The sequence below is a fragment of the Leopardus geoffroyi genome, chromosome A2 (genome assembly GCF_018350155.1).
Source record: "Leopardus geoffroyi isolate Oge1 chromosome A2, O.geoffroyi_Oge1_pat1.0, whole genome shotgun sequence".
NCBI lineage: Eukaryota > Metazoa > Chordata > Mammalia > Carnivora > Felidae > Leopardus > Leopardus geoffroyi.
This window is the reverse complement of record NC_059331.1, coordinates 122562812-122590064: the sequence shown is the minus strand read 5'-3', so window position 1 is coordinate 122590064 and position 27253 is coordinate 122562812. Positions and strand designations below refer to the sequence as shown.

The window sequence follows — 27253 nt, the reverse complement described above, 5'->3', positions numbered from 1 at the left end:
TGCAGGGAGAGGGGAGGGAAAGGGACTAGTACACTAGTACACTAGCAAATACATGGGTGGCCTGTTAGGGGTTGAATTGTGCCCTCCACAAAAGTATGTTGAGATCCTAGCCCCCAGTACTTCAGAGTGTGACCTTATTTGGAAATAGGGTTGTTGTAGATGTAACCAGTTAAGCGGAGGTTAGTGGAGTAGAGTGGGCCCTTAGCCCAACATGACCGACATCCTTCCTTCTAAGAAAAGGAGGAGGCCCGTGGGGAGAAGATGGCCACATGACGACAGGCAGAGATTGGCATGATGAATCCACAAGCCAAAGAATGCCAAGAGTTGTCAGAAAACGGCAAAAGCCAGAAGAGAGGAGGATGGATTCTCTCAGTAGCTTTCAGCAGGGACACGGCCCTGCCAACGCCTTGATTTTGGACTTCTTCGGGGAGAACTTCTGCTCCCGGACAATCTCTACTGTTTTAAGCACCCACTTTGTGGTGCTTTGTTGTGGCAGCCCTGGGAAACTACGACATGGCCGAAGAGCTCAAATCCCCTGTCCCCGGAGAAGACCCCATCCCAACACCTGCCCCCCCACCCCCGCCACACGTACACACACGTGTACATGTGCGTGACAACTGCGCCCACTCTGGCCCACGATCACACTATAAATCCCCAGGAGTCCCTTTGAAACAACCTTTCCCAGACGATGGTATCGGCTGGCTTTGGGGGTGAATTACGTGCCTATACTCGATAGCGGTGAAGCTATACTGCTTTCCACACCCGCTGTGATTGAGCCTGGACCAGCTCTGGGACCTGGAGTGGAACTTCTTCCCCCCTGTTTTCCTTCTCACCCGTCCCAGGGAGCTGGGCCCTTCCATCTCCAGAGACCTGAGCCGCCTGTACCTGGCACACGTTGTAGTGCTCAAACAGAGATAGGAATCCGATGTCGCTGCGCGCAGCAATGCCTTTCAGCAGTGTGATGTTCCCGTTCCCAGAATCTAGCTCAACCACGTCGTTGAAAACATTGGACACCGCTTTCCCGGTCAGGAGCAGATTGACAAGTTCCTGCAGATTAAAGAAAGAGGGAGGGTTTGTCCAGGGGAGGTCGGGAACAAGAGAAAAGGGGTGGAAGAGGAAGGCAAGCAAGGAGGGAGAGAGACCAAAATTACAGGGGGCTGGGACTGAGTTCCTACGAGCCCTCGGGAAAGCTGCCAGCGGCCCCAGCTGAGGGATTCTAGGAGCGCATTGATCTTTACTCCATAGGCTTTCATTGAGTGCCAGCTGTGCACAGGACCCTGTCCTCGGCTCTGGGTGGCAGCAGGGGAGTGGGGGTGTCCTGTCGGAGGGAAAGAATGGCTCATGACCTCAGGTGTCCGGTCTAAGCGGGGATCGGGTGTGTCCCTGCACGGCTGAAGCACAATGTAGGATGTGACCAGGGCTATAAAAACGTATGCATGGCACACTCCAGGGCCAGGCACACATGGGAACACATGGCTGAGTCACAGCCACTTTGTGGAGAAGCCACACTTGGGTGGGGTCGTGAAGGATGGCATTTTTTTTCCTAAACTTCTTTTATTTTGAAGTAACTTTAGATTCAGAAGGATTTGTAAAAATAGCACAGAGAGTTCCTGTGCACCCTTCACCCAGCTTCCCCCAATGATAACATCTTACACGACCAGAGCCCGTTATCAGCAGCAGGAAGTGGACAATGGTGTGCAGCACCAGTAACTCGGCTCCAGGCCTGATCTGGAGCTCACCAGTGATGGTGGGGTCTTCGAGCAGGGAGGGAGAGCAGAGGGCGGCAGAAGCAGAGAGGTGGAGGCGAGGAGCCCCAGTCTGGGTTCTGGCTCTGTCTCCGCCATCGTTGCCAGGGTGGCATCACATGTTCAGCAGCCATGCGACTTGTGCCGCACGGCCAACAGGTCAACATTCCCGCTGACCCCAGAACTGGGAAACGGGGACGTGTGGAGCCCTGTTCCTCCAGCAGTCTCCTTCAGCCAGTGTCCCCTGCATCAAGGTGGCAGGAAGCGCTCTTCCTTAAGCAAGGCAGCGAGGGGTCCAACCCCCTGTGAGGAATGGGGACACTGGGACTCGTAGACGGGAAAGGATTTACCCAGGCCCCACGGCTAGTTAGTGACAGCGCTGGACTTCTGTCCACCTTTTCCGGCTCCCTGCCTGGTGTCCTTCCCTCGCCCCTCACTTGTTACCCTCAGGGTACCAGCTGGCTGCTAAAGATCCCAGAAGGGCGGCCGCTGAGTGTCTGCTGCACCCCTGGAGAAAGAGCTGAGTGAGCCCAGCCTCAGCACCTGGGCAGGCTGGACTCTCTGCGTCACCCACCCTCTCTGCTCTGGAGTGCCTATAAGGCCAGCAGGCGGCCATTGCCCCCATGCTACTTGGGAACGGCCAGAATAGTCCTTTCCCAGCATAAACTTTGGAGGTAAGAGTTCACAGGAGTGTTTTCCCCTGAACTGTAAAAGCCACGCTCCCGTTAGTAAATCCCTCCGTCAACACCAAGACTCCTGCCCTGGTGGCAGTAAAAGACGTCCCCTCTGATGGCCAGAGAGCGAACCCCATTGGAGGCAGACAGCAAAGGGGCCCCATTGTGTCCTTGCAGAGGAAACGAGAAAAAATTTGGAGGAAATGTCTGCTCTGAGATACTGTACCTCAGGGGCAGTGGCTGCTAGGAAAGGCACGGCCTTTTTCAGATGCGTTCGAGTATTCCCATCTGGTTTTCAAGGAGAAGTAAAAGGCCCCTGCACCCCATCTTTGCCCAACCTTCCTCAGAGCAGAAGCCCCTCTTGAAATGAGGGAAAAGGGGCGACACACGGCTCCCTGCCCCAAGTCTCAAAATCATGCAGTGGCAAAGCTCAGTGGTCATGTAGCCCCTTGCTACTCAAAGTGTGGTCCGTGGACCAGCAGCATCACCTGCTCTGGGAAGCCTGTTAGAAATTTAGAACCTCAGACCCCGGGCTGGACCCATCGAATCTGAGCCCGCTCTTCAACAAGCCTCCTGGGGCGGGGCTCATATACACATCAGAGTTTAAGAAGCACTGGTCTAATCCAAACTCCTCATACTACAAATGAGTAAACTGAGGCTTGGGGAGGGGAAGAAAATCAGCCCAGCTCATTTGTGTGTGAAACCGTGAACACAGCTCAGAACTAGCCAGAGATTCTGGTCTGGCATCCTCTGCGCTCTGCTTGAGTGCCCACCCTTGGTCACATCTCTCTTTCCCTGCTGAGGGGGAAGCTCCCACAGAGAAGGCAGGCACCCAGAGGGGGCACTGGGCCATCCCGGACGGCCACTTACCCTGAGGCCTTTCTCTAGGAAGGTGGGCATCAGTCAACCCCATAGTCCCTCAGGTCGCCGGCACAAACTGCAGCTCTGGAGCTGGCCCCTGCACAGTACCCAGGTGTTTGCAGAGATGGCACAAGTGAGCCAGGACCGTCGGGACAAGGTCCTCGTTTGGGCCTGAGCAATTCTGCCCAGCCTGTCTGTGCTACACATGCTGTTCCCGTGTGCGTCGAGGAGCAGATATAACGATGGCCCGGGGGCCACTCTGGGAGGCCTGGCCATGCCGAGAAAGGCACAGACGGGAGCCAGGAATAACATCTAGCTCCCAGTCCTGATGCTCACTGAAAGGATCACGAACAGATCTCTTCTCCGGTATCACCGCACATCTGGGAGGATCGATGATAAGCAACTGTGCTAAGGGACCCCCTGCTCCATCAGGCCCCCCGAGGGCCCCTTTGTGAGGCTGCAGAGGGGAGGGTTATTGCCAGGACGATGTCCTGTGCAAACAGAAAGGGTGCCATGCCCCACATCTCCCCAGCTGGCCCAGAGCCCCCGTTATGCCCCCGGGGCTCTGGCTGGGGCTCTGGGCTATGCAGCGCCTGGCTGTGTCCTCAGCCTCTCTTGCACCCCTGCAGTGCCAAGCACACAGGTCTGGTGCAGCAAGCTCTCCAGAAGTGGAAGCTGAACTGAGTGGCCTTTCTAGGTCTCCATGACAGTGAAGCCCAAAAGAGGCTGGCACATGAGAGCTGCTTGGGGGAGGGGGGAGGTGGGGGGAGGAGGGGAGCTGGCACGGGCAAAGAAAGAAGGGAGGAGGGAGGAAAAGAAGCACCCAGCTGCCCGGCGCCCCACTGCACCCCCAACCTGGGTGCAGTATCCATGTGCTCCAATCAGGTGGCTGGTGGGGACGTCGAAGTCCTGGCGAACCCTGGAAAACACAGAAGGGATGGTATTAGGATGCGTCTGCCTGACGCTCCTGGGCAAGCTTCACCGGGTGAGCCCCGGGTCTGGGGGGAAGCCAGGACTCCTCAGTTCACACTCACTCTGCTCTGGGCAGCGGCCTCCACGCTGGCTTCACCAGGGCCACTGCCGACACGGAGAATGGCGACAGAGGAGTGACACGGCAGAAAGGCCCCTGCAATTGGAATCCAGCGTCCTGCTTTCAGATCCCAACTGTTGCTTACTAACAGTGGGGGCAGGGACATCCCGGTCCATCTCTGGACATCTGTCTGCGAGTCTGTTCAGTGGCAGCAACAGTCTCTAATGCCTGCTTGAGTCCTGAGACAGTAACTGCCACCGCCTGGGCACAGACCCTGTACCCCATACTACCATTATTCCTCCAACCCCAAGAGCAGACCAAGGCTTTGAGAATACTGACTTGCCCGGGGCACTTGGCCATGGGCTATGGAGCTGGTGGAGGACCCAGAAGCCAGTCTTGGAGGCCTGTGCTCCCCTGACCCCAGGTTACCACAGTGGCTCTACCCTCAGAAGGGGGCCCCTAAAAGGCAGGAGGTGAAAAGCCCCTTTGCTGAAACACATCCCTCGAACTGAAAGAAACCGACTTCTAGGGCTGTAAGGAGCTGGAAACCAGGTGTCATTGTCAGCAGTGACTCTGTCATACGCGGGGCCAGCACCAGGAGGCAACCCCACCCCTCCATGAATCTCAAAGCTCTCCTGCCATCTAGAAAGCCCACCACTAGGACACAATTCCTTTCACCTACCCCCACCTAAATCCTCCAGAAGACTGTCATTGTCCACCAGAACCGCAGATGAGCAAAGAGGAAAGGAGCCGTCATCTATGGAACGTGTCCGGGGATGCTAATTTCAGCCTCGTCCCCGGTGAAGCAAGGATGACTATATTTTACAGGCATGGAAAGTCCCAGCACGGCATCGCTGGGGGTGACACGAGGCTGCTGCACAGGCCCCGGGGCTTGCTGCCAGCCCAGCACCATGCCCGCGGCCCGGCCTGCCTCCTCCGGCCCCACCCCAAAGAGACCACAGACAGACCGCCCAGAGGAAAGGGCTCAGCAATCGCGATGTTTGTTTTCCCTTTTAGTGCAAGAGAAGAGAAACCTGGTCTCAATTTTATGCTTTAAATCTAAGATCTGCCGAAAGTCCACAAACCTAAACCACTCTGGCCCCTGTATCTTTCCCAAACGAGTCTAGAAACTCAAGCTCCATGACCTTTGTAGGAGAAAACGCTTTCTTGTGGTTTTTAATAACCGTGGCCAAATGGGGATGCTTTGCGGTCCGCATGGGCAGATGGGCTGGGGTTGGCCCTGCAGGGGCCCAGCGGAGAAGCACGGAGGCCTGGGGGTCCTGGGAACGGCCAGGGAGGCTCACCCACCAGAGACAGCCCAGCAGGCCCGGGAAGGAGCAGGCTGGGGCGCCAAATGGCCGCGGGCAGCGCTCGACTGGCGCTAGCTCAGGCAGAAGAATTGATGGAAACGCTCTCTGCAGCATATACGGGCATCTTCTGAAGAGAAGAAAATAACCTCAAAGGAGCCCTGGGTGGACCGATAAGCATCGCTGGCCCCAAGCCAGCCTGAAGCTTTCAGAAGCGGTCTGATCTTCATAATCTCACAGCCTCGTGCTCACCCAGCGGGTCTGAGAGCCTGCGTCAGCTGAGCACAGGGGTACAGGCGGAAAGGACAATGGGAGGAAATGGTAATTGCATCCTTAGGTGCAAACACGATGGGAAATTCAGGAGTGAGCACGGAGCTTGAAAGGGAGGAACGTCTGCATTTCACATTAGGGCGTTCAGGAGACGCCAGGGAGCAGCTTAGGGCTTAAGAGATTTACAACTTTGGCAAATCTAGATGCCCAGACCTCCCTCTAGGGGAAATCCCTGGAGAGCTGAGTGTCAGGAGTCCTTGAGCAAAGGAAAAACGGCTTCTGCTCTGCCCAGAGACAGGGCAATTCAAAGGGCAGGGCCATCACCAGGCCCGAGTTCCAGCCCCGGCCTGCGGTGTGGTGGCAAACCTCTCCTCTCCAGCCTCGGTATCCCCTTCTGTGACATAAGGGACTTGCATGCACCAGATGAATGGTGTCATGGGCTGAACTGTGCCCCGCACCCCCCCCCCCCCAATTCATATGTTGAATCCCTGACCCCAGTACCTGAGAATGTGGCTGTATTTGGAGACAGGGCCTTCAAAGGAGTGATTTAAGTTCACTGAGCCCATTAGCGTGGGCCCTGACCCAAACCGACTGGTGTCCTTTCACGAAGAGGAAACTTGGACACACAGAGGGACACCAGGGATGCATCCTGGCAGGGAAAACACCACGTGAGGACACAGAAGGTGGCAGCCACCTACAGGCCCAGGCGAGAGGCCTCAGAGGAAACCATCCCTGCTCACGCTTTGATCTTGAACTTCCAGATTCCAGAGCTGTGAGTTCCTACTCTTTAAGCCACCCAGGCTGTGGCATTTTGTTACAGCAGCTCTAGCAAACTAACACAAGTGGTCCCCAACATCTGTTTAGACTCAGAGTTCTCTCTTCCAGTGACATCTTCTAGGCAGAAGCCAAATACATGAGCTACTCCGAAAGCATCCCATCCTTCTCCTTCTCCTAGCCTCTGGGGCCCCTCTGGGGTACCCCCAGGTGTCCAAAGCATGCAGTGTCCTGGGAGCAGGGGCTGAATCAAAGGAGGGGCTGCCTGAGCTCTGAGGCTCCCACACTTTCTGGGCTTCTGAGCCACAAGCAACAATGAGCCCTTCCGTGGGATTGATAACCATTCCAGTCTAATAGGCAGGCTGTCCCTTCCACAGGCTACCTGAGGACTGGACAAACGCTGGGCCCTAAAGTAATCCTGCACAGCCTGGGGACACAGGTGCCAGGAGCAGGGAGAAGCCAGGGCTTGATGAAGTCTGCCCCCTGAGGCTGTTGCGCACTGGGGGCCCCTTCAGGGAGGAGCCTACCTGGGTTCTGGATTCCAAGAAGCACCGTGTAGGAGAAGCCTGAATGGACTTGCCCAGGGCAGGGAACCTTAGGAGGAGGCGCTCAGCCCTAACTGCCCTACCACTGACCTCTTCAGCGTTCTGGGAGCAGAGGGCAAGACCCTGGACCCGCGGTCGGAGTGACGGCCCCCCTCAGAGGTATCCGGAGGAAGGGGAAGAGAGATCTCTTCCTGGGATGCCAGCAAGGACCACTTCGCCCAGCTGTGCCCCCATTGAGAGGTCCCAGAGACAATGCACTGTACCCAGAAACAGAACGAAGAGGACACCAGGGCTGGCAGGGCCCTCCGGGCTCAGCACTGTGCAGATGGAAAAATAGATGCCTAGCAAAAGAACACAAGTGGACCAGAGCTAGTGACAGAGGCCAGCCCAGATTCAGCCCCCAAAGCTGGGCTGGGGCTCTGCTGCCTCCTCCCAGTCATTCCTTGTCACACATCTCAAAGGGACAGAGGTTCTGCCACTGAGCAGCTTACAATGCTTGAGCCTTGAACCTGCAGAATCTGTCATCTCCCTCAAAGACACCATCCTCTCTGAAGCCTCATGAGGCCAGAAGAGCAAAGGCCCCCATCTCCATCTTTCTAAGGGGGAAACTAGAGAACCAGAAAGGAGAAGGGACTTGCGGTCTTGTGGTCACACAGGCAGTCAGCAGGCCAGGACTGTGTCCCCAGTGCCAATGTCACACAGTGTCCCCTGTGGCCTGGAACATGGGATGGTCAGCCTGGCGGGCCAGCTCCAGGCAGATCCGGGAGCCTTCAAGCCCCACTCCTGGTCCCACCCTCCCTGACTGGGGCATGGCTTGTCCCGTCACCCTACAACCTCCCCAACATGCATCTGAACACGTGAACCTGAGGATCTTGTACAGAAGTTTCCGAATAAGCAGAAATATGTCTAAGTGGCCTAGAGACACGGTTCCAGTCTATAGTCAAAGCCACTCACCTAAAATCAATGTCTGCGAGGTGGAGTCGTGGCCAGCTCGGCCTCAGACTGGCTGAGTGACCTCAGGCAAGTCCCTGCCTCTCTCTCAGCCTGTGTCTTCACTTATAAAACCAGAGGACTGGAACAAGGGGTCTCTAGGGACCTTCTGGGATGTGAAATTGTCTGGTTCATGACTCTGATGTTTAAAACATCAAGCCTAAAATGGGTGGTAATTAACTCAGGAGGGTCAGGCCAGACACCTCCCCTCCACCTGACCCCAAGGTGGCGCCAGGCCCCAGGGCCACCACCACACCCCACTCCGCCCCCTCCCCTGAGAATTCTGTTGACTTTTGAGGACAAATCAGTAGGGAGAAGGGCAGCTGTGGAGCAACTAAGAGAACCTGGGCTCTGAGGTCAGGGGGCCCTGGATTCAAATCCAGTCACTGCCACTTCTTGGCTGTCCCCTCTCCGAGGCTGGTTCCCCCAGCAGGAGGGGTGGGACGGTGCCTCCCTCTACCACAGATTGCTGTGAAAACTGAAGGACATGAACTATATAAAGCATCTGGCATTTGGTAAATGTCACTTCCTTTTTCCTACGATAACAACAATAATAACAACAACTAAAAACACAATGACCGAGAGGTCACGATTCCAGTAACCTCAACTATTCGTATCGCGGCCAAGAACCCAGAATACATGGAGGCTTGCAAGCGGTCAAAATTTAGCTACGAATATCTAACAAGGATTTGGGTAGAGTGGATGTTGACTATTTTCCCAGGAAGGCCTGCAGGGAGTGGGCGATGAGGCAGGACACCTGGCTGTCAGGTGCACTGTGTGACCTTCAGCAAATGGCTTTCTGTGTCATCCCCTGCCGGGGACAACAATACGCACATCAAAGAGTTGTTTCCATAAGGGTCAAGGCCATAAAAGGGCCTTGCACACTGCAGAGAGCCCTACAAGTTGGAGGGGGTGGCTGTTATTTCCCCTCTCCAGGCAGGGCCCTGCAGAGGAAGGGCCAAGGTGCACGGGTGGAGAGAAAGGAGCCGGAAGGAAGGGAAAGCAGAGGTGTCCAGGCCCTTCCCAAGCTGCCTTCCGCCTCACCACCCACTAGACCTCTCCCCACGTGCTGGCACCATCCTTTCCAACCAGACCTTATGCAATTGTTCTCTGCAAACCCCACCACTGGCCTTTGCCTGCTTTGTTCTCATTGCCTGCCAAAACCCTTCCCACATATCCCTCAGAGCCCTGCTAAATGTCACCTCCTCCATAAAGATAGCTCCCTCGTCCCAGGACAGATGTGCCCCATCTCTCCGCAGCTGGCCCTTTCCTAAGAGCACTCGCCAATGCTTTTCCTGCACCTGGTTTGTCCCTCCTGGCAGAAGGACTTTGAGGGCCAGGGTTATGTTGTGTCCATCTGCCCCCCTCCCCCACCTGGCACCCAGGCTCTAACTCTGCAGATGCACAGCAAATGGGCCCTAAATTATGTGAGCCTGGCCCACACCCACCCCAGGAGAAGCTCTAAGGAAGGCCCTGACGGAATAGGCTCCAGAAGCTGAATCCCAGGAGATGCGCAGAGGCAGGCGGAAGGAAGCTTCCCACCCAAGCAGCCAAGGTTGGCCTGGAACAGAAGATTCTTCCAAAAAGTTAATTGCTTCTCCCTCCTCCTGAGGCCCATGCTCTTTATCTGGACACCCAAGCCCTTTGAGGAACATGGAGGTATAGCTCTTAGGTGAATGGGTAGGAGTGCCAGATGCACAGAATGTCAGGACATTCTCTCGGCTCCGCCACTAAGTCCAGTGGGGTCTGGGCTTAGTCGCCCTCCTCTGCCATGGGAGACTCAGTGCCCATGGGCAGACCTCCTGCCCTCAGCCACACCCCACTGGCACTCACCAGCCGTGACTTGCCGCCCTAGCAGCCTGGAACCAGGCTTGCTTTGCCCAGACTATGCTGGCTGAAATTAAATGGAGAATGAAGCTGTTGGACCGCTTCTGGGTTGGTATGGGCCTACTTGGGGGTCTCAGTTCCCACTTCTCCTTCTAAGTCGGCAGACACACTGGGGCAGTGCCTGTCACTCCTCCCCCAGTCCAGATGGGGATGCGGGCACAGGGTCTTAGCCTGGAAGCCAGGACACTCAAGGATGGTGTCAGCTTGCCACCAACCTGCCCTAAAATCTTAGATCCTTGGTTCCCACATCTGTAAAATGGGATAATGGCCTCAGGCCTCTGGGCCTGCCCCCTTGGGTTACTGCAAGCCCCAAAAGCCCAAGGTGACAATGAGGACCTCTTTCTCCTCCACCTCCAGTGAGGCTGGGTCTCTAGCCCCTGCCTTCCATGTGACGAGAGGGCTTCACAGGGCCCCCAGAGGGAGCCAGTGAGATCTACAGGACACGGCTCTGGTCCACTATGGAGGGGACACAGGAGCAGGTGGCCAGAGAGAGGAAGGAGGGTCAGCGTAAGGAAGTGGGGTCTGAGTGGAGGGTCTCCTATTTCCAACGCCAAAGGTACCCACAGCCCTTTGGGTCTATCTGCCGCGCATCACCTTGGCCTCTTCAGACACATGTGCTAAAAGAGCTCACTAGCATGGCCTCTGCCCTAATCTGAATCAAGGTTAAGCTGACTTGGAGTTCGATGAGGAAGTCCCTCTCTTCCTGTTCCCTAGCTATATGCAAAAGATGTTGGCATGTCGGGTAGGCAGGGCCCTTAGCCACCATGTCGGGTCTCTCATGCTGCATGTGGGAGACCCAGGTGAGGGAGGCCAAGGGCTTTGTTCAAGGTGCACAGAGCAGTTGCTATCTGTGTGAGGTCGGGGCGCCTGGTCTGGGTGGTTCTGTGTGCAGTACATTATTCTGGGCTGGAGGAGTCCAGGCGGGTGCAGCGGGAGGGTGGAGGAAGAACCTGAGGGGTATCCCATCTACCCCCTCCCATCACAATAGCACATCTGGGACCACCAAGCCTGGGATTCTCAACAAGAATAGCCCACTGCTCAAATCCTTATGCCACAAGCCCACCCACTGCGAAGGTGGTCTCTGACTCAGTGAGTTCTGCTGGATCTGGAAACGTTGTCCTTTCTTTTCTTCATTTCTGAGAGGAACCAGTGGGGGCCTCCATTAAAGCCCAGGTCTGACCCGCCCCCAAACTCACATCTCCCCTCCTGTTCCTTGACACGTCCCAAAATCCAGTGCATCCCTTTCCCAGCCAGCGTGGTACACCTCTGTGGGTTCTGCCTAACTTCTGGGCCCCCATGACGGATAGAGCCCAGGCCGGCCACCATAGGTGTCAGGAATGGGGTCATGGCTGCCGGCAGGGCTGAGGAGTGCTGGGGAGAGGGCCTCCTCTCCGCTGGGCCCACCAGAGCCCACCACACAGCAGGGCCCTCCTGAGGACACAGACAAGACAGAGGGAAGAAGTGTGACAGGACAGAAGGAGGGACGCGATGTCCCAAAGACACCGTCTGGTTCCTGGATCCAGCTACTCTTAAAGCCCTGGGCTTTTGATATGAATCAATTAGCAGCGCTGTTTTCTGCTTACACTGGCTAAGAATCAAGTTTCCATCACTCGCCTTCGCATTACCAACACTCACGGTTGGCTTTCATTTCAGGGCTATTTCCACAAAGAAAGAAAAGGTGCTGTTATTTTTCCTCTCCTGGAGAAAGTTACAAAGAGCAACAAAGCCACCATGGTGTGGCTGCTACCCCTCACCGTGATGCCTGGCTGGCGCTGTTAAAAATTACTTCAGCACATGACAAACTACTGCCTATTTTGGACTTCCAAGACTGCCTTTGGACGGCCCAAGTTGCCCCTGTAGCGAATGCCAAGGGTCTGAGGCATGAAAAGGGTCTCTTCACAGTTGTTTCCCCCCCACCACCACCCAAGCGTAAGCCACCCCGTGGGTATCTCCGGGGCCCTCCCCTATGCCAGGCCCTGGCTCACTGCTGGCTCCCTGGGGGCCGGAGCACCCTCGCACCGCACTGTGCAGGTCTGGCTCTGAGCCAGCCAGGACCCTAGGGCCCTGAGCATCTTTGGGACTCGAGAGAGCATGCTGGGGAAAGTTCTAGGCTGTGTGGTTTGGAAACCGGTGGAGCTAGGTAAGCATGAAAGCCTGTACAGATTTACTGTAAGCAACTCAAGATCTTAGGAAGGAAAACAGATGGCTTGAAATCAAGTGGAAAAAAATAAAACCTTCACAGGGTTTTGCAGTGAGCCCTGGTAAACAAAACTCAAAGGCCAGCTTCGCTACTATTCTTTCAGCCTCTGAGGGAGAAGTGACCAGGCTGTGCCGGGCTGCGTGTACATCTGCCCTTGGTGCCCTCACCCTGGCCCCACCCAGAGCTGGCAACAGCCCATGGACAGAAGGCACTGACTTGGGTGCAAGGCCTGTCCCTGGACATCAGGCATGAGTCTGAGACCCTTGCTAGGAGGGAGGGGCGGCCGTGTGACCTTCATAGCCACCAGCACCCACATCACCTCACACCCAGCCCCACAACCTCACAGAGCCCTCATGCACACACACAGGACCACAAATGCACACTGTGTTTGTAAAGAGTGGGTGACTCCCAGCCCCACAGTCCACTCCTCCTCAGCTGCACAGCACGTGATCTGAGAGACTGCCCTATCTGGGCTACCAGGACAGGTTTTCAACTACCCAAAGTGATAACAGATCACCCTGAAATGGCATCAAAGGGTTTGGCAATGCTGAATCTGAACCCCAGAGCAGGAAGGCCCTCAGGGATGGTCTGGTCCTACTGCTGTTAAGCTTTGTATGCAGAGCTGGGGCTTCTCCAAACAGGGGTCTCCTGGGGCCAGGCTGGAGACTGGGAGGGGCAGGCAGGGATCTCGGCCTCCCCACCCCCTTCACCCTCCCTCCCCCGGGCTCTACTCAAAACAGTCCTGGCTACATCTGCTTTTCATAGTGAGCCTGGGGATACAGTGTATTTGGAAAACAGTCAGATGTCACGTTCACAATAGAAAGAATTTAAGCAGCTCTAGTTGCTCCCCCCCCCCCCCCCCCAGGCCTAAGGCACAGGCTGGGTCAGCCATAAACGTGCTGGCACAGAGCAGAGGTGGGGACTCAGGTGTTCCGAAGCTACATCGGCAGCCAATGAGTGGGATGCTGTCATGGGAGCCGTCACCCACTGGGCCACCCGGGACAAGCCTGTCAGCTCAGCCTGACAAATGGAGCCCATGCTGGATGACATCCGCCCCCGTGTGCCCAAGGGTCCACAGAGAAAGGCCTTTGCAAGTTGCTAGCCCCTGCGGCAGGCCAGGATGGGGTGGCCTTTCATAATCCCAGGACCGTTATCACTGCTAAGTGAATCCCAGCAAACCTCCAGCCAGGTGTGGCATCCCTCCTGAGAACGGGGATCAGAGGCTCTGGGGAGCTGGGGAAGCACCGCTGGAGCGTGTGACTGAGACGTAAGGGGCCTAGACCAATGGAGGAGCTCCCCCTTCTAATAGCTTCTTCAGAGGAGCCCAGAAAATGCCAGCAATGCTAACGTGCTATTTCAAATAATGTCAGCGTGACTCTCTCACAGGATCTGGGCACCATTTCGAGGGGCTCTTCTCCTCCTCACCATCAGTCCTGTCTTTCCTCCATACACTTGCCACCCCTTTTAGAAAGTCCCCCAGACCGCGAGAAGGAATGGCCGGCTCCACTCCATGATGTCGCCAGCAGCCCTGTACCCAAAGCCTGCCCCACTCCCCACCCGAAGCCCTCAGACAGTCTCTCTAAAAGCGGTTTTGAGCTTGAACAGATAAGAGACAGCCGAGTGTCTTCTCGAGCACATCTTTGGTTGACACCCTCCCAGGCAGGGACTGGTTCTCCCGCCTCCACTTCTCTTGCCCGCTCTGAGCAACAGCACACAGCACCCAGAGAGGCCCCGGGCAGCTCAGGAAGTGCCTGCCAGGGTGGGCACCACCGCAGGTGGACCCATCACCACTCGCAGGGCCTCCCCGCGGCCATGTGTGCACCACCAGGCACGGGGCCAAGACTGAGGGCAAGACGGACAGGATGGGGCACGAGATGCCTCTGAGCGCAGCTGTGACAGGGCCACGCCGGCAGCGGCCGTTATCCAAGCGGGCTACCCACCGGGAGCCGAGCCAAGCGCTCAACATATAAATCTTTATTTAATCTCGTGAAGCAGGAATTAGCATCCCCCTTTCAGAGAGTGAGAAACTCAGGTGCAAAGGAGGATAGAGTCAGGCCTGAAATCAAGTCTGTTTGACTCCCAAGTTCCTTAAACAGAAAACCCAAAGAGTCCTGTCCGGGCCCAGGCTGTCTGGGCTAAGCTGTGTGAGCTTGGGGCAGGTCTCGTTTCTTCACCTGAAAGACAGCGATGCTGACAGGAGTCATTAGTGCCACCTAACAGGGCTGCCAGGGGCGGGAAACAAGTGTGCTGTGTAACACGTTGCAGCAAAGGATTGGGCACCCAGGAAGCTTACTAGGTGTCGGTCACCATCGTTCCTGCTGCTGCTGAGAATATCTTCCATGCTGTCTTCTTGGAAGGGAAGGGGAGGCCCAGGATAAGACGAGCCCCCCCAGTGCCTGCCGGATAGAACGCTAAAGCAGATCTCTACCAGGGAAGGTCCTCAGGAGCCCTGAGTGGGAGGGAGATGGTCTCAACATACTTTTACTCCTTCCTCTGCCCTGAGAGCAACGGGAAGGAGGGGACTCCAGACGGATCTTATGGGTCTCTGTGCCTGTGTGTCTGTGTGCATATGTATGTATATCTGTGTGTATGTGTCTGTGTATCTCTGTGCATCTCTGTGTGTGTATATGTATGTATATCTGTGTGTGTATATGTCTGTGTATATCTATATGTGTGCATGTGTCTGTGTGCATCCGTGTGTCTCTGTGTCTGTATCTCTGTGTATCTGTGTGTGTGTGCATCTGCATGTGTGCATCTGTGTGTGCAGTGGAGAGGAGGGACATGGCAGAGCTAAGACGTCAGGCCTGGTAGCATGAGGCCATGCGGGTCCAGCAGGGCAGCCATGCCTCACACAGATGCCCCCAAGGAGCCAGAGCCTGGGCGGGGACTCAGCCCTGCCTGGCTTGGTTGGATGGGGCAGGGAGGGGACAGACACAGCCCAAGTCCTCCCGGCTCTGGACAACAATGAAGAGTAGCCTGGCTATGGGGGGTGAAGGCCCGTGCGCATGGAGAAGGCCTCCAGAGCCACTCCCTGCAGGAGCACACCCAGGCTGGTGAGCAAGACCGTTAGCAGCTGCCCCAGTGACCAGAGCAGAGGCACCCTGATCACAGAGTCCTAGACCTTCAGAGCCGGATGGTTCCCTGTACAGGTGGAGAGACTGAGGCCCAGGAGATCACACAGCCAGATGTCACCAGGCATGGGCCTCCTGAGAGCCCAGCTTCCCCTCAGGTAGCTCAGGGGTCTCACCCACATACCCAGAGACCCCCACCCAACGTGGTCAGGCAGGGATTAGCAAACTTGCGCCTGGGGAGAAGACAGTGTGGCTTATGGTCTCTGGTGCACATGAGCCCGGGCCAGGAATGAATCGTATCATTATGGCAGGATTAGAAGAAAAATGCCATTAGAAAATCTGTGTGTGCACCACATTTAATAAGGTCAGTAGCAGCAAGCAGCAGGCAGGCCGGCAGCATGAGGCCACAGAGCCCCCGCGTCCTCCTCCTACCCAAGCCAGAGCCTGCGGGGCACGGGACAGGCCCTGGCCCGGCCCGGCCACCAGGAGCAAGTGTCTCCTTCTGCCAGGGCCTCCCCAGCCTGGGCACCACATGGCTACTCTTTCTACCTCTCCACTCCCCAAGGCCCACCTGCATGGGGTTGTTCCCAAATCATCCCCCACAGCAAGCACCCCACAAAATGAAAATTCATTCCCTGGGTCTCCATGGCCTCTGGAGTCTGCTTTCTACTTGGAAAAGGAAGGAGTAATCGATTGCACTTTACAAAACTGTTAATGTGCTGTTAATCTGCTCCCCTCCCTGGTGACATAATGCACAGATGACAAATACGGATTAGAGGTCTAGAAAGCTCATGGAGAATGGACATGATGGAGAAACTCCAGCTCTCGGGCAGCCGGGCGGCCACATTTGATAAGGGTACACGGAACTGAAGTCCTCCACTTCCAGGGCCCCCGGGTACCCACCTACCCGTGTCCTCAGGGCTGGCCCTGGACCCAGACCTTGCAGCTTTCAGACTGCCACGGCCTACGGTGAGCCCCCGTCCTGAGTTCATGGAGGCCCTCAGTCCTTTCCCAGACCTCCGTCTCAACTGCCCATCCCCATCCACGTCCCAGGGGAGTCCACATGTGCTGAAGTATGCGCCCACCGCAGTCCCACAGGGGACCCAGCGGCACTGTTAGCTGTTTGGGTGGGAGTCCCTCCAGGCAGCCCCAGCACACGTGGGGAGACCTAGAAGGTAGCTCTGAACACACATGTACGTAGCATATAACTGCTCTCTCTCCTCCACCAGCCGACCATCCCCTGTTCTACTATTTCCCTCATCCTCTTGACTATGCTCACGACATGCCTGCTATGCACCAAGCTTGGTCCTGGGCTTCTCGGGGGTGGGGGTGAGGCAGCAGCGAACAAGACAGACAAGCCCTGCCTGGGGGTTTGAGGGAGGAAGACACTCACAGCTCCGTGGACCTGGACAGGATGGCAGACAGGGCGAGCAGGATGCATCCGTAGGGACCCGCTTCAAACTGGGAAGAGGAGAAAGGAATGAACACCCACCAAGTCTGCACCCTCTTCTTCTCACCTCCTTGGGGGCCACACCTAGGGAGCAGCCTGACCCTGAGCCAGCTGCCCCAGCCGGGTCCCAGAGGTCACCAGGTGGCTCCATGGCAGGCCCCCTAAACGATGGGGAGCACACCAGCCTGAGTGACAATGGGGGCAGACGCAGTGGCCGCCAAGGTGCATACCAATGACGGCCGAGTCCCAGAAGTTCACAATACAGCAGCCGGGGCAGCCTCCCTTACCATGCAAGTGTTTGTCACAGGCCTGTGCTTTACAGTAGTGTTAATACTGCCCTCTGCCACACAAGGAAATGGGTCAGATACCGAGCAATTGGCCCGAGCTCACACAGCTGCTACACAGCCCAGGGGGATTCCAGCAGGCTCTATTTGATTCTGGATCCCTTACTCCAAAGACTTGCACTGTGTTAAGAGCAGCAGGGAGCAGGTGTGGGGCAGAGTCAGGGTCAGGAGGGCTGAGTGACCCAAGCCATTCAAGTACAAGGACAGGTCCTGTCTTGCAAAAAGTTTTGGTATTTTGTTCATCATGGGATTTTTTGTGTGTGTGTGTGGATTAATTTGGATATTTAAAAAATATTATTGATACTGATTATTGAGGATTTTGGTACCTCCTTGAATTTTTTACCCAAGGGGAGCACCTCATTTATCTCCCCCCGGTCCCAATCCTGGATTAGAGCCCACAGCCTAGAGCCTGGCTGCCTGGGTTTAAATCCTGGCTGTGCCACTCCTAGCTCCGTGATCATGGGAACAGTTCTTAACTTCCTTGTCCCCAGTCTTCTCACCTGTGAAACAAGGACAATTATACCAGGACCCACTCTCATCAGGGTGTTGTGACGATTAAGTGAGATCATCCTTATAAAGCCCGTAGGACGGGACCTGCCACCCGTGTGGGCCGTTAGTATGGTGCTGGCTCTGCACTGCCCACCTGTCCAGTAGCCTCCTGCGAAGGGCTACGTCACGCTGACTCCCTAGAGAGACGCCACCCCCCAGCTGCAACTGAGTGAAGACCTTATGTATCCCCCCTCTCGGGATGACACCACTTCTAGTGCGTTGTGGATGAAGACGCTGCCTTATGGTGGTCAGTGTTCCTTATGTGTGGTCAGTTTCTTTTTGGACTTGAAACCAGACCCTCAAACACGTTTGTTTTGCTGAAACAATAAGAATAATATCATCGATCCCCTTTCCATTTTTCCCTGGTTGCCAGGAAGCTCAGAGCCAAGTAGGGTATTCAGCTGTGGTAATTATTTCAGCTCAAGCTTCTGATAAAATTATCTTTTCTTTCCTTCAAAATACAGTCTTCATTTCCATACTGCAACTCAATTCGTCATCTAAAAAATTATTGTGCGGGGCGCCTGGGTGGCTCAGTCAGTTAAGCAGCCGACCTTGGCTCAGGTCACGATCTCACAGTTCGTGGGTTCGAGCCCCCCGTCAGGCTCTGTGCTGACAGCTCGGAGCCTGGAGCCTGCTTCAGATTCTGTGTCTCCCTCTCTCTCTGCCCCTCCCCTACTCGTGCTCTGTCTCTCTCTGTCTCTCAAAAATAAATAAATGTTAAAAAAAAAATTTAATAAAAAATAAAAATAAATAAAAAATTGCTGTGTGAACTTTCGTGCCACGAGGAGGCTCCCTGATAAGGTTATGCTTGTGAACAAGGTGGACGCGGATCTGCCTTTGCGGGAAGTAACTCAGGGAAGAAAGAACAAGAAGCAACTTGAAAAAGAGGGGGAAATCCAAGGTGCTCTGCAAACACACAGAAATGGCCTTCAAGCAGACTAAGGATTTAGGGAAGGAAGGAATGCAAAGGAAAGCTTTCAGGAGGAAGTGATATCCAAACCCAAAGGACAAGAAACAATCAGAAGAGAGGGAATGCTGTTCCAGGCAAGACGAACAGCGAGTGCAAAGGCCCAAAGGCAAAAGAGGGCAGATTTACTGTGGTTGGAGCATAGAAAAGCCCCAAGAACATCATCTTTTTATAATTAACTTTTTTTCTAGAAATTCATAAGTAAGAAAATATTTTGGTGGGGGGGGGGGATATAGAAATGGAACAAATAAATCAACAACAATCTTATATCAACCTCATTGTAATTCTCTGATCTCAAACCAGTCACTTAACTTCTGCTCTCCTCAGTTTCTCCATTTGCAAAACGAGGATGATGAATCCCTACTTTGCGTATTTCCTTGGGTTCCGGTGCACGTTCTAGGAGACCACGGCTGTGGACATGCTCTGATGACTGCAAACGGTAATGCTGATGCCCTTGTACAGCAGGACGCGGGCTCAGGAGGGCCGGCGTTCTGTTCACAGCTCTGCTACTGACCTGCATGTTGCCTCGGGGAGTGACAAAGCTGTCTCCGCTTCCCCAACCAACTGCTGCCATGGACCTACCCATGGTGTTGGGGGAGCCATGACACCCTCTCTGTCTGCTTCCGCCTCAGCCACACCTGCAGCTGCAGGGCTGCAATGAACCAGGGGACACAGAAGCCCGCTGTGCACCCCAAGTCTGCATAAACATGGAAAACGGTCAGTACTATGTGGGCCAGCATTTTCCACAGTCCTTGGAACAGCCTCAAGGGGAGCTTCCCATGAGCTCTGGAGGTGCCCCTCTGTGCAGACTGGCTAGCAGGGAGAAAAGACTCCTGCCTGGGGCTTCTGGCCCCCACCAGAACATGACTGAATGGCACCAATATTCCATTTTGTTAAAAAATAAAAAAACATTAAAAAAAATTTACTAAAATTATCTCATCAAATCCAAGCTGCCAAGACATGGGAGGCCACAGGGCAAGGTGCCTGCATTGAAAGGAGAGCTCTCCGGGCGGGCAATTGGGCCCGAAACTGCTGTTAGGGTCCGGAAAAATGTCTGGTGCCATTTGGGAAGAAGGGGCCATCCTCCAGTGCTGCTCTGGCCCTGGGGAGAGCGAAGCCCACCAAAGAACCCCAAAAGGAGGCAGGGGCGGAGTCTCGCCCAGCTCGCAGGGGGCGGCCAGACATCTCACCCGAGGGTGAGCGGTAATGAAAACACAGCAAGGAGGCTATTTATTTTGGGCAGCGATGGTTCAGTGTCCGTTTCCAGGCCTGGCAAGAGGAACCCCTCTTAGGCCCAGGCCATGAAAAATGAATTTGGTGAGGGTAGTGCTGAGGCAGCTCAACGGCTTCCAGAAAAAACATAATTACACTGTGGGGGAAGGCACCACCTTCCAGGGTAAGGAGGGCCAAATACTGACCACTGGTACACAGGGACCAAAGCCAAGTGAGGAGGGGGAGCCACTCTGGATCCAGAAGAATGACAGAAAGAAGGCAGCCCCTCCTCAGCACAGGCCCACCCTCTGAACCTCTTCCAAAGTCACTGTCTTGCTTGGGCTTCACCGAAACCCCGGGGTACAGACAGAGGGAGGAGAAAGGCCTCATTTCATAGACGAAGATGCAGAAAACCTTGGTGCTGAGGCATCACCCCAGGGCCATCAGTGGGCGGTGACAGGCCCCAGGAGCATCTGAGCTATTTCCCAAGGGCTCTCCTTTGCCCCCTCGAAGCCTCCAGGGCACCTCCCTCTCCTGGCACCAGTGGCTCCACGCTCCGCTTCACCTGATGGTGTGAACACAGGAGCCCGGGGGCCTGCCTCCCTGGTCAAATCCCATGCACGGAGGCGATCAGGCTTTGCTCGTCTTTTGGACACACTGCTGTATCCTCACAGCACTCGGAGTGCATCTAAGAGTAGAATCCTTGGGGCGCCTGGGTGGCTCAGTCGGTTAAGAGGCCAACTTCAGCTCAGGTCATGATCTCGAGGTCTGTGAGTTCGAGCCCCGCGTTGGGCTCTGTGCTAACAGCTCAGAGCCTGGAGCCTGTTTCAGATTCTGTGTCTCCCTCTCTCTGACCCTCCCCCGTTCATGCTCTGTCTCTGTCTCAAAAATAAATAAACGTTAAAAAAAAATTTTTTTAATAAAAAATTAAAAAAAAAAAAAAGAGTAGAATCCTTTCTGCTTATTTAGATCACCTGATGCTTAATTTAGAAGGCATTCTTGTCCATGCATTTAAGTTTCTTCTTTAAAAACCACCGCTGGACAGTAACGAGCTGGAAGTTACCTGCTAACTGCTCCATCTTCCATTTTCTAGATGAGGCAACTAAGGCCCAGTGACTTTCCCAAGGGCCCCATGTGGCTGAGGAATAAGCTAGCAGGGGCCCTCAGGTCCCTGCTCCAGGACCCCTACAGCTGTGTGCACCAGCTGGGAAGTGCACTGCATCGGCAGTCAGCCGACAGACAGCCCCCTGGGTTATGTCCGTGAAGAACCAGAGAGAGCCAGAAACAGGGAGCAGGTGGCAGCCAGTCTAGGCCGGGACCCCTCCCATGCCAGAGCCCCTCTCTTCCACCTCCCAGAAAGGCCAGGCGGAACGGTCAGTGCAGAAAGACAGCGTCCTAAGCTGGGGACACGGGCCAGGCTCCTCGGACTGAATCATCCCTGGGCAACAGCTCTCGGGCAGAAAGTTTCTGAAGAGTCAGCACCTCGGTGACCGCACACCTGCCTCGCAGTGGTCTCAGGACAGGCCCCATTTTCCTACCCAAGCAGCGTCTGTGACCACTCTTCCCTGGCTCCGTCCAGACGCACAGCGCCTTCAGGGAACAGGAGATAGTAAGACAGCAGAATGTCCAGTCCCACCACCCAGGCTCGTCAGCAAATCTCTAGGCAAAGTCGCCTTCTTGGGAGCCTAAAAGAGCTCATCCCACAGCCCAGAAGGCTGAAAGAAAGGCGAAGAGGCATGGGCCATTTGCTTGCACACCAGGAGAGAAGGCCTCAGCGCCGTTTCTTTCCTTGCACCCTGACACACAGACGTCAGAAGATGAGACCTTGCAGTTGGGAATCTCAGAGGTCATCTTTTGGCCTTGGCTCATGCTGCACCCTGCCCCTCATTTCTACGTGTCTACAACTTACAGTCTCAAGGTTACCTTAAGTAATCGTGATAGTGGTGACCATTATATCAACAACGAAAGCTAAAATCACTGACCACACTGAACCAGGCACGCTAGTTCTAAGCACCGTTTTTATCAGCCCCATTTTACAGATGAGGAAACTGAGGCACAGGGAGGCTAAATAAGTTGCCCAAGGCTACAGAGCTACTACGCAAGGGGTGTTACCTGGATTGGAACCCAGGCAGAAGGCTCCAGTAATCATGCCCTTTACCAGGGAGGCTTGGGCTCCTTCCTCCACAAAACCAGTGAGGCTACAGCCCTGAATTCCCACCGTACTTTGTGCTGTTCAGGCCCTGGATGTGGTCCGCCCCATCTCACAGCAAGGGGTGGGGGCACAGATCTCCGCCAGCAGACAGGGTGCTGGAGGCCCCACCCAGCCGGGATATACTGAGCAGCGTCTCCATAAAGAAAGCAGACAGCTCTACCATGCACATCCCCCCAAATAAACCGCTGTTCATACCTGATGAACGCTGTGTTGAAGGAAAGTCACCAGCTCCTCATAGCAGGTCAAACTGTGCAGCGTGAGCTGAGGAGACACAGACCCACAGGGTGAGCTGCCCAAGCCCCCACTGATGGTTCCACGTCCTGGATTATCTCCCACCACCCCGGCTTCAGCAGCTACAAAACCCACTTGGAAATGTCCCTGTAGTCAGACGGGGGACCTGGAGAGCTGGGGCGGGGAGGCACACAGGCCCAGACCCGTGTGCAACTTAAAAGGCTGACAGGGCCCAGCTGGGGTCTCGGGGGTGAATTCCGCCCTGCCAGCCACACCAGGCCTACAGAGCCCTGGAATGGAGGTGTTGCGGAGCCAAAGCCAAGGAGCCCACATTGTGCCTGCCCCCCACTGACAAGCGGGATCTGAGAAGCACCTGGGGGTGCAGGGGAGCCGGGGCGAGAGACCCACCCAGCTCTAAGCCCAGCAGGCAGTGTCCTGAGTTTGGCGGGAAGCTGCGGGTATGAGTCTCCTTTGCTTTCTCAGGCAGGATAGGAAAAAGCCATTTGTAGAGAAAACACCCATCAGGTGAGACCCCCAATTAGGATCCCGGGGCCACATGCGCCCAGACTCAGGTCAAATGAAGCAAACTAGGTAAAAAAAAAAAGTCCTCAGTGCAGAGGAGGTCCACTCGTGGAAAACGTCACTTTGTATTCTCACGTCTCTCATTTCTTTCCCTTACTAGGTCACACCAGGTCTGGCTTTGTGGCCGGTGCTCTGTCCCGCACAAGCTCTTCCCCACCCTCGAACCCCCCTCCCTCTCCATACCACCCCACTGCCCTCTCGCAACAGCCCCAGAGAGGATGCTGAAGAGACACAGAGGGACAGAGAGGGCTGCGGTCCGGCCAGAAGGCATTACGTATGGCCTGCTCTTCTCTGTGACAGGGTGCCTGTTGGCCTCTTGGCCATAAAGCCAGTCCTGGCAAAAGCCCACCCCCGAACTCCTACCTCTGCCCCCACCCCAATCCCAAGTGGAGGATCTGCTAGCCCGGGCTGCAGGGAGGGCTGGCCCATCCCCAGCTGAGGGAGGATTTACTTATATGAAAGGAGACCGTCCCCACACAAAGCCAAAGGTTGCGTGATAATTTTCCAGAAAGCCGTACTGTTTCTAAGACTCCATCTGCTTTGTATTTCCCTGTTGGACTGAAATGCTGTGTTCCTGAAGCCCTAAAAAGGAAAGGGAGATGCATGAGTCCTCTGCATGGGGAGAAGACATGCCCTTGAGCCAGGGTGAAACCACATGTGCCATTAAATGAGGACAAATAAAAAGGTGGCTCCAGAGGAAAGAACGGGACCAAGGGTTTCTCGTTTCTCCCCCACTTTGTACTCACCCACTAGGCTGGGTCCAAAGAACTCCACTAGTGGGGGGTGGGAAAAGGAATGGAAAAAAGACGGCAGGAGGAGAGCTTAGGGTAACCAAACCCAAGTCCTGGCAGGAGGAAGCCTGCCTCTCACCCACAACTGACAAATAGATTTCCAGACTGAGGAATGCTGACTTGTCCTTCATTTTCAGGGCTGGGAGGAATTTCAGCCTCTGGCCTGAGGCTTCCCACCCTAACCCCACGTCCGTTTACACAACACCCTGCGTGTGCAGCCCAGGAAGGCGTGCACTAAAAGTGGGGTTTGGGGCCCACTGGGTCATTAGCCTGCTGCCTGGGCTGGGACCCGCCACTGCCCCTCTCTGGGCTCCTGTTTTCTAATCCATAAAACAGGGAGAAATTGAATTTTTGTCCCATCTGCTTTCAGCACTGCCATGCAGATCCTAAGGGCCAGGGCTAATCCGTTAACTGGGGCACGAGTACCAAGGACAAGCACTCGACAGGAACAACAATAATACCCAACACTGAGATGGTACTTAGTATGTGCCAGACATTGTCCTAAGTACTTCACATTTATTATGCGCTATGTATTCATGTGGGCAAATGATTAAACTGGTAATATAGTCACTTATTACATATAACTTATTTAATTCTCACAGTCACTCTACCAAATAATCATTACTATCATCCCCATTTGCCAGATGAGTAAACAGATGAAGTGCAGAGAGGTTGAGTCAATTGTCCAAAGCCACACAGCCAATAAGCAACAGGAGTTAGCTTCTGGAGCCCCTGCTCTTTAATTTTTTTTCAATTTTGGTTGTTTTTTTTGTTTTTTGTTTTTTGTTTTTTTTGAGAGAGAGAGCGAGCATGGGGGGTGGGGTAGAAAGAGAGAGGGAGACACAGAATCTGAAGCAGGCTCCAAGCTCTGAGCTGTTAGCAGGGCTTGAACTCACGAACCACAAGATCTAGACTTGAGCCAAAGCCCACCGCTTAACCAACTGAGCCACCCAGGCGCCCGGGAGTCCTCTCTCTTTAGCAGTGTGCTCTACGGACCCTTCTACCCCACCAGAGTGTAATCTTTGGCCCCCAAAGGCATCCTTTTTACTAAAGCTTAGCCACAGGCCTGGGATGGAGTGATGCTCCCGCTGTGAAGGGCCAGACTGAAGAGCAGCCCGTGTGGCCTACACGGATGGCGTCCTCCACCTGGGGGAGGATGGAGGCAGTGGGGTAAGTCTCTTCCTCAGCGGAACAGGGGTCCAGGTGACAAAGTGGACAGGAGCATGCTTTGGGACTAGGAGAGCGGTATGAATCAGAGGGTGACTGGTTTGCCAAGTTTGCCAAGGACACGGGGTCAGAAATACAGAGGGGAGCAGGCTGCCTAGGCCAGAGGGTTGTGTCCCCCAAAGCTCCCCAGGGAGGAAGGCGAGACAGATGCGACCCCCGGCAGAGAGGAGAATGGAGCTGCATGGAGACCCCTCTAGACGTCTCCCAAGTGTGGGGCTGCCTCTCTGGGCTCACACTGGCATGGGGCACATGATAGGCACCCAGGAGGACGCACAGACAGCCTGTTGGAAAGACAATTTCCCCAAGGACAGGAAAGCACACAGCCAGCTTGTCTGCAGCTGTGCCCCACGTGAGTGGTAGTGACAAGGCCCTGAGAAGCGCTTACAGTGTGACCACGGCTCTCTGATGGCCCCCGGCCCGCCACACAATGTCCGCGATGGCCAGGGTGAGGCAGTGGGTCCTGTGGGCATTGGAAGGCTGCAGCGGCCTGAGGAGGAAAAAGAGAACGTGTTTATGCCGGTAGGGACACAAGCCAGGGACCGCGTAGCCCTGTAGCAGATAGCCGATTCCTTCCTCTGCCACACAGAGGGCCCCAGAGCTCAGGGACTCCGGGCAGGGCCTCCTCAGAGGAGGGCCAGGGGAAGAGCCCTGGGGGAGGGGCCCCGGGTGGGGCTGGAGGAGGAGCAGGCTGAGGAAACAGCCCAGGGAGCAAAGGGGACCCTGGAGGCTTGGCAGGGCCCGAGGTATGTGTAAGCCAGTGCGGTGCGTTCCAACAGAGCCCAGGAGGCTGAGCTGAAGGCATTCTGGAGCTACCGCCACCCCGAGGAAACGCAGCCATCCCTGGCAAAGGTCTGGTACTGCCCTGACCCAGCCTTGACCAGTCCCAATTATCCAGGCCCCTGGAGACAATGGTTTGTGCAAGCAGGTGCCCTTCACTCCCACGAGCCACAGGAAAGGAGGTCATGGGTACAGAGGGGAGAGCAGCCTGCCTTGCTGGTTAGCTATAGGGCGTGGGATGTGGGAGAGGAAGGATTCGGGGTAATCTCTGGGGCTTTCGTGGGTGCACAGTGGTGCTGTTCACTGAAATGAGGAATACAGGCAGAGAGGAGAACTGGGGGAGCAGCTGGAGGTGCCCATGGGACCCCCAGGTGAAGCTATCTGACCCATCTAAAGCCCAGGACAGCAGCTGGCACTGAGTATAAGTTTATGAACCACCAGCACGTGAGGAGTCCTCAGCACTTTGAGTGGCTAAGATTCCCCAAAGAGATGATGGGGAAGGGCAGAGGTGGTGGCCAAGGATGAAACGCCGCCAGAACTCTGGCGTACCAGGGAGGCAGAGGAAGGCAGGAAGGGGCAAGGCAGTAGGGGCTGGGCTGGGAGACGGTGCTGTTACATAGTTTTAGAAGCAAATGGGCTTTGAGCAGAACAGGCAGCCAGCAATGTCAAAAATGGCAGAGAGACGTCTTATGATAAAAGGGGTAACAGAGAAACCCTGTTGTGCGACACGAGCAAGAGGGAAGAACAGGCAACAGCCTGATACAGACACGTCCTTCAGTTTCACCTTCCCAGGGCTCCTGAGAGCTGTACTTCTTGTCCACCCCTGGAGTCCATGGATTTCTTCTAAACTCGTAGAAAAATTACATTCTTACAACAGCAGCCTGTTAGGCTCTTCCTAACAAAGGTGCCTTGATGAAGACCCTGCTGGGGCTCAAAGGAAGACACAGGGCGGAGCGGGGGTGGTTTTCTATGTTTTCAGTAGCCAACTAACATCTGAGCTCCGTGCTGAGCTGCAGAGGTGGGGGGGAGGAGGAAGAAACTGGAGAAATGGGAACGAGGAGACCCGGGCACAGGTCACCATGGTGGGCAGCACGTGGTCACTCCCCAGTGCCTGAGACACAGAACCAGTTGTCTGCATCCCGGCTGTCAAATGACTAAAATGGGAGGTGACGTGACATAGCTCTCCCTCAGTTTCCCCTTCCATAAACTGGAGATGACAAGAGGACCTCGTTCATAGCATTGGGAGCTTTAAGCAAGACGATGTGTGTAAGGTCCATAGCCCAGCACCTGGCACGTGGTCAATATTCAATAACCAATACCTATTACTGTTGTCTTTATGGAAACATCAAGTCCCCACTTTGGCCATGGTGACAGGAAGGTGAACTCCTGACATCTGGTGTGAAAGTAACAAGCCACCCTCAATCCACTTAAAAAATGAAATGGCAGACTGCCTGGTACTTCTGCAGCCTCTGGAGACCTGCCAAGCTCCTCGAGGAAATGGTTACCACGCCATCACCAAGCCAGGCAGCCCGAGCTGTGCGGGGAGCACTGGCCCGG

General features: G+C 55.1%; 1 protein-coding gene across 3 annotated transcripts in view; it reads right to left on the bottom strand.

Moving 5' to 3' along the window:
* The window catches only part of MINDY4 (MINDY lysine 48 deubiquitinase 4), a 108181-nt gene that overhangs the window by 15824 nt on the left and 65104 nt on the right, over positions 1-27253 (bottom strand). For 2 of the 3 annotated variants that reach the window (XM_045495219.1, XM_045495221.1), the window contains exons 10-15: positions 25305-25406; positions 23420-23483; positions 22284-22349; positions 16748-16815; positions 4136-4199; positions 886-1047 (exon numbers count right to left, since the gene is read on the bottom strand). In XM_045495219.1, coding sequence (XP_045351175.1) covers positions 886-1047; positions 4136-4199; positions 16748-16815; positions 22284-22349; positions 23420-23483; positions 25305-25406 — 526 coding nt within the window. Of the gene's footprint in view, positions 1-833; positions 1048-4135; positions 4200-16747; positions 16816-22283; positions 22350-23419; positions 23484-25304; positions 25407-27253 lie in introns of all 3 variants that reach the window. The other variant, XM_045495222.1, reaches the window with a different exon arrangement.